This window comes from Haliotis cracherodii, unplaced genomic scaffold (assembly GCF_022045235.1).
Source record: "Haliotis cracherodii isolate W230 unplaced genomic scaffold, xgHalCrac1.p SCAF_2, whole genome shotgun sequence".
In the NCBI taxonomy this organism is placed as follows: domain Eukaryota; kingdom Metazoa; phylum Mollusca; class Gastropoda; order Lepetellida; family Haliotidae; genus Haliotis; species Haliotis cracherodii.
The window spans coordinates 70,959,881-70,966,752 of record NW_027266275.1 but is presented as its reverse complement, the minus strand read 5'-3'; the positions used below and the strand labels follow the sequence as shown (position 1 = coordinate 70,966,752).

Genomic DNA, 6,872 nt, shown 5'->3' with positions numbered 1-6,872 from the left:
AGTGGTGGTGAACCGTCCCTATGTGTTGGGTAGGTAGAATTTACGTTTCAAGGTTTTACATTTGTTATGAAATAATTTAATTTTAACCACACAAAAAGGATATAACAAATGGGATATTCCATGTGTCAAGTGAAATACCATGTACTCTCATCTTGTGACGGGGGACAAGGAGATGTGAAAAATATGATATTTCACTCGACATATAAAATATGCTCTAGATCTATATCTACAAAGTTTTGTATTAAACTGTAGGACGTAGAACATACATTTGGACCTGCTGCTTGGGATCTGATGTTTTGCATATTCACACATGATTTATGCAATGTTTACCCAGTTTATACATGTATGTTGTACAAGTAAATGTAGATATATTCTTAATTAATCACTATCAGGAATTTTACCCTAAAAGAATATGAATCATGTGGTAATATATTTGAGGAGTGTGTTCACACATAATACACGTCTGGTCAATACAAAACGAAACTATTAATAAAATGCGTTGGCATTATCAAATGTACGTCAGGTAACTGGACAATATGATTATGTTCTTTTGATGTTGAAAAAGAAAACAAATGAAAATGGAAACATTTCATATCAGGTCTTGTGTGGTTATTTCATATAGTATAGTGCTGCATTTCACAATTTTGCCTGCGACTCTACATACACAGCCTGTTGCTCGTTATTCGTTATTGCTGCCTTCGTTGAACAATTTTAGATGCTTCAGCCTTTCCTCCAGGGTTTATGGGGCTCCTTTCATGGCCGCCATGACTTGCCAAAAACGTGTTGAAGTTGACATTTCAAAATTGTCATAAAGGCTTGAAACTCGCCAGGCGGGTAGCCCTTGACCCTCCGACAACGTTAGCAGTCGAACTTGATCTTTCCCACCTTTTTCTTCAGGGCTTATGTAGCCCGTTGTATAATGCTCAATGTCGCATCTAACGTGAGAAATAAAAATCGTCTTAAAGACTTGAAACTCGCCAGGCGGGTCGAACTCGTCCGTGCGACTACGTTTGCAGCCCACCTTGACCTTTCCTACATTTTTCAGGAAGTGGTTTTAGCCTCGTTTTGGGACCGACATGACTTGGCAAAACCTATTTAAGCTGAAAACTCAACACTGTCATAAAGACTTGAAACTCGCCAGGCGGGTAGGCCTTGAACCTCCCACCACGTTTGCAGTCGATGCTTCAACCTTTCCTCCAGTGGCCATGGGGCTCCTTTCTTAGCCTCCATGACTTGCCAAAACGTATTAAAAGAACAAAATGATTTTTTAAGCTGGACACAAGCATGATTTGCATACTAATATGTACATATCTCATACTATAAGTTTATTTGCGTACTCATTGTGTCATGATATCAATATGCGTATCCATGCCTGTAATATCCATTTGCGTGACACATTAATACACTGTTTCTTCTTCTTGTATGATAATATATATTATTCACGCATTCATGTTTCCTGTTGAATTAAACATAAGACCCCCGTGATGATTCTGTAGCGTGTTAGAGGAGGATCACATGGATCGGGTGATAACATGTCATGGTAACCCGAGAGTGTGGGGTGTTTCTCATAATATCAATCACTAGATTGTGTGGTTGCGATTGGATTTATATACGGATTCATAAAGATGGAATATTTGTGAAGTCGGCGTAAGGAAACAAACAAACAGTGTTTTACACATACCAAAACAAATACTTTCATATAAGACATGTATGTGTGAGCAGGACACTCGTGTCGAAACTTTAATATGTGTCTTTATCGACATGTCCAAATATAATCGGATTGGGTCACAGAGTGGAAGTTCTCGAAAACAGCTTTTCACAATTTTTAGCCAAATGTCCTCATATTATCATTACTCTGTACTTCAGCATTGTCGATGTTGAACAGTGAAATCTTATCAACAGCATTTATTCACATATAATCTGCTGCATACACGAAGGCAGAACGTTGAGGTGCTGTATGTGGTCTCTGCTTCACCACACGTTTTTCAGTACTGAACATTTCACTTCTTCATGGAGATGACAAAGTGATTATAACATACACTTTTAAAACTCATTACGACAAATTCACGATATCATTTTTATTGATGACCCGGCAATGGAAGATACATGTAGGATATTTAACTCATTCCCATTTCATGTCAAGGTTATGTACAGGTCTTTAGGGATAGACAGATTAAAGTCATTTCACCAGGAAATTAAACTTGACATAAAATGATAACTTGTTTAATGTCCTAAATGTATGTTCGATGGGTAGGAACATTCTGTTTACTACCAATGATGATATTATCAATTATCAATGCAATCTATTGTCTTTATAAGGAGGAAATACATATGGACACATGTGCAAAATGTAAACATAGAGCTGCATCACTTCCGGAATGCATTCCGTAAAAAACCTGAATACAGAGACCACTGAATTATTTGGGACGTTGAGCTTACTTTTACAAATAGTTTAGATTTTCAAGGGGAAAACGAGCGATAAAAGGTGTGCTTCATAGTTAAATCTCCCTGTCGTATTCGTGTGTATTGATTTTTATTAAATGTATTTCAAGACCCAAGTTCTCCCATATTTTACTTGATGCTTCAATGAGCCCAGACGCCGTACAACGTCACACCACTGAGTGTCCCTCAATTCCCCCTAAATATAACAGCTCTTTTACATTTCATAATGGATGAATGAGAACAGGGCTAGAAAAAAAGGACAATAATTCAGGAGACTATCATTGTGTCAAGTTACTTATGTTCTGAACACACATGCAATCCTTTGAGAAAAGATAAAATACTACTTAAGACACCCCCTTACCACCCTCACTATGACCTGATATTCGAATCGTTTGGTCACGTGAGTAGAAGAGTGTACTAGGTGGGTTTATTGGTACAGTGGGGGCTCTAGTGTAATACTTTAGCGATAGTTACGCCAGTGTTGTCGCAGAAAATGTTGGTTTTTAATTAAATGTGTTGATAAATATTTTGATTGTGTATGTTGTGTGCCATAATGAATGTATTCGACGATGAACTACATGTCTACTTTCTATATCAACCAGGGCGGCTTCACCTGAATGGCATTATTGATTAGATCTGTATGGTTTAACTTCCGCGACACAGCTTGTCGTTAAGGACCGTTCGCGTTGATTTACTATACAATTCTATGTGCCACCCCTATTATTTTCGAAATGTTGAGCATTTACGTACATATTCCCACACCAGGTTGAATGTATAACAATCCCGGGTTACAAGACGTCCCCAGACGTTGTTTCAATATCGACACAATCACACCTACTGACAAGAACATACATGTAATCCTTTGAGAATAAATAAAGTACTGAGTAAGACACCCTTGCCACCCTCACTATGACCTAATTCGAATCGCGTAGTCATCTGATTGCAGCTAGGGTGTTCACAACAGGAAGGTGGTCGTACTTGTTCACTTTGTAGTAATATTTTGACGATGGTTACGCCATTGCTATCGTAGAAAAAAGGTCAGTAATGTCATATATTATCAACAATGATGATTAATATTATGGCTTTGTTTGCCTATTTGAAAATGTATTCGACAACGAACTATGTCAACTTTTGATATAATCAAATCCGCCTGTCGACCTGAATGGCGTTATTGATCAGTTTCATATTTTAATTCCTCAACACACATTATCGTTTACTATTACAATCGATGACAAAATAACTGCCACGTCTCCCTTTCAAAAAATTACGGCACCACGTTGGTATGTTTAAATGTATAACAATACTGGGTTACAGAACGTCCCCAGACTTCCTCCAATTCGTCTCATGAAATCCCCCCTACCATGCCCTCATGTTAAAGTAAATAGCTGCTGTCCACTAAATTACAGCAAACGAAGAGATCAGTTTACCAGAATCGGTGTTGATTCATGCACAAGATCAGCGATAGGTGTTCACGTACAAATAATATGTTACAGTTGTGAGTGTCATACCTCCTGCATGTTTTCAAGTGTAACGTTATTCAATCTTTCTCCGCAGTATGTTCATATTGTGTCTGTAACTACAGCTTAGAGAACGATATGCATTATATCCCACCGTTTTATTCAAAGCAAATGTGTCACAGTTTGACATTTGTTTCCTTAGATAGCTTCGTCAAAGCAACTCACAGACAACTTCCTGACGTGTTCCATCTGCACGGAAGTGTTCACAGACCCCTGTACACTGCAGTGTGACCACTCCTTCTGTAGGGCATGTATCACCCAGTACTTACAGTCAAGACATGATGTGGCACAGTCCAGGACAATCCCCTGCCCCTACTGCCGGCAGACAGCCAGGGTTCCCGATCCCACCAGACCAGTCGGGGAGTGGGCGGGGCAGATCAAGCCTAGTCACATCATCCTGGGACTGATGGAGAGTCTTGATGCAGACGCCAAAGGTTTGTTGCACCTTGGTACTTATTGAAAGTAAAAGTTTCTTTCGAGATATATCCAATGACATATATCTGTTGCAATTACAATTACAGCAAAGATATACAATTAAGTATTGTATTTACCGGAAGTGATTATTCCATAGGTACACATTGAAATACTCAATCGTCTTGACATTATTTTCAGACATTGCCAAGTGTTCTCTCTGTGAACAGAAAGGGGAAACGACTCCTGCCAAACACTGGTGCTGCGAGTGTGAGATATCTATGTGTGATGCCTGCAACCAAGTGCACGGTATGATACCTGTGTCATGTGATCACGACGTCCTTGGCATTAAAAAAGACGTTAAGTTGAAGAAGAAGAGGAAGGTCAAGTGCACAGAACACAAGAAAAATGATGTGGAGTTTTACTGCAATGATTGTGAGAAAGCAGTCTGTCACTCCTGCTGTATTCTGTACCACAGAAAGTGTGACGCAGTTGTTACCGTAGAATCAAAATGTCCAGAAATGAAAATAATACTGAAAGATAAATCTAAAAGATTAACAGAAGAGATATGTGATATGAACTCTAAAATATCTGAAAACAAACTTCTGCTTGTCCACACCAAACAGGATAAATCTGAGTTGCAATCTCAGATAAAGACCTTCTGTCAAGGGGCCCGTGACCTGATCACAAAGAAGGAGGTCGACCTGCTGAAGGTCCTGGACAGAAGGACTGATGAGAGGACGGGGAAGCTCCAAAGCTGCATCAAGACGGCGGAGATGGCGGCACAGAGGTACCAGCAGCGGCTACAGTTCATACAGAGGGCCCTGGAGTCTGACAGTGTCATGGACACGTATGAGGTGTACCAGGCCTGTCAGTCACGGGAGATCGAGACGGACATCCAGATCGAGGACGCAGATGTTGGATTGTCCCAGGAGGAGTTGCGTCCCTTTATAAACCTGAATGCAGATTTGGATAAACTCAGTACTGTTTTGGATGATACCTATTTGTGTGTAGTGCATGTCTTTGATCCGACCCCTGCATTATGTGAGACTATGGGAGACGCAGGAGGTACCGACATTGTTGTACTGGAGGTAAATGGAATTACAACCTGTGTTGTCACTTATTACGGTGTAAGTGAAATCAAGTCGTTTTATTCCAGAAGTAACACCATGCACCACAGCAGCCTATTCACCGACAACTATGCATGGGGACTTACTAAAGTGAGGGAAAATCAAGTTGCTGTCACTGTTCCCACAGAAAGACAAATTATTACTGTCAAAGTAACGCCTGATTTACAAATAATTTCAAACATTCAAACACCAAAAGAGTATTATGGTCTTACGTATTTGACCAACAACTCCACATTTGCAGCTGGCTGTTCGGATTCTACTTGTGTTGATATTCTGGACATGTCCGGGCACCTACTGAAAACACTAACAAACACGGCGGTGAAATATCCGAATTTTATCCTCACATCAGAACCTGGAGGTTTGTTGATCTCAGATTTTGGCAAGAAAGCCGTGATAGGCTTGACAGCAAATGGAGATGTGGCCTGTACGAGCAACCGTGGAGTGAATACCTTCAAGGAAAACAGAGGTATAGCGAGAACCAGCACAGGCCACATACTGGTAGCGGATAAAGTAGACAACAAAGTTGTCTTATTGACAGAAAACGGGGAGTATGTGAGAGACGTGTTGACGGCAAAAGAGGGCATGGATGAGCCCTTGGGACTCTGTCTTCACCGTGGACTTCTGTATGTTGCACAGTGGAAAAGTGGAGTAAAAGTATATACCTTTAAGAAGTGAAACACTTTTTGTGGACAACACCGTTTCTTCTGAAGTCGATCTGACAAATTGCGGATTACAACATACCTATCACATTAAAAATATCCCTTGTTTTATGAGGAGTCTACATATCGTTCCGGACTCATGGGGTGTGTGCATCTTATTATCTAGTCTTCTTCTTTAGGCACTTATTGCTGGAATTTTGTCATAAACAATGACTGCCTGTTTGTATTCTTGGTTAACTATTTAACATGTGCGACCAAGGCGAATCAAGTTGCTCACGTATGTCTCAAGTGCCAGTACTTCGTCTTACAAGTAGGTATATTGCATAACATGCAGGATATTGCATCAAAAACTGTCTAGATATTTCATTTATTTAGTTAAGAATAGTAATAAACAGTGTTTGTGTAACATGAATTTAAGTTTGTTGTTGAAAGGAGCTGCCCTCTTACTTTTCCGTTGACGTTATTTATCTGTTTCAGCATTAAGCTTTCGCTGTCAAACATTATACTTAGTTTTTTTAAACTTATGTCACCTCCATTTCCTTTAGTTCGTTACATATCTCATGTCATAGAGATGCGTGTTAAATATACATACGCTACCGACCTCATGTTTACAGTGAGTGAGTGAGTGTGGTTTTACGCCGCGTTTAGCAATATTCCAGCAATATCACGGCGGGGGACACCAGAAATGGGCTTCACACATTGTACCCATGTCG

The 6,872-nt window shown here is 39.9% G+C and overlaps 1 protein-coding gene across 1 annotated transcript; it reads left to right on the top strand.

Annotated features, from left to right (window-relative positions):
* Nucleotides 1–2,235: 2,235 nt before the first annotated feature.
* On the top strand, nucleotides 2,236–6,501 carry LOC139467769 (E3 ubiquitin-protein ligase Midline-1-like). The gene is made up of 3 exons (XM_071249275.1): nucleotides 2,236–2,250; nucleotides 4,102–4,393; nucleotides 4,572–6,501. Exons 1-3 carry the CDS (start codon nucleotides 2,236–2,238, stop codon nucleotides 6,173–6,175), a joined length of 1,911 nt encoding a protein of 636 aa, XP_071105376.1. The 3' UTR covers nucleotides 6,176–6,501.
* Nucleotides 6,502–6,872: the final 371 nt, after the last annotated feature.

Coding starts and splice junctions, on each gene's coding strand:
- LOC139467769 (XM_071249275.1), top strand. Junction 4,394..4,571: donor TCTTGATGCAGACGCCAAAG/GTTTGTTGCACC, acceptor CATTATTTTCAG/ACATTGCCAAGTGTTCTCTC.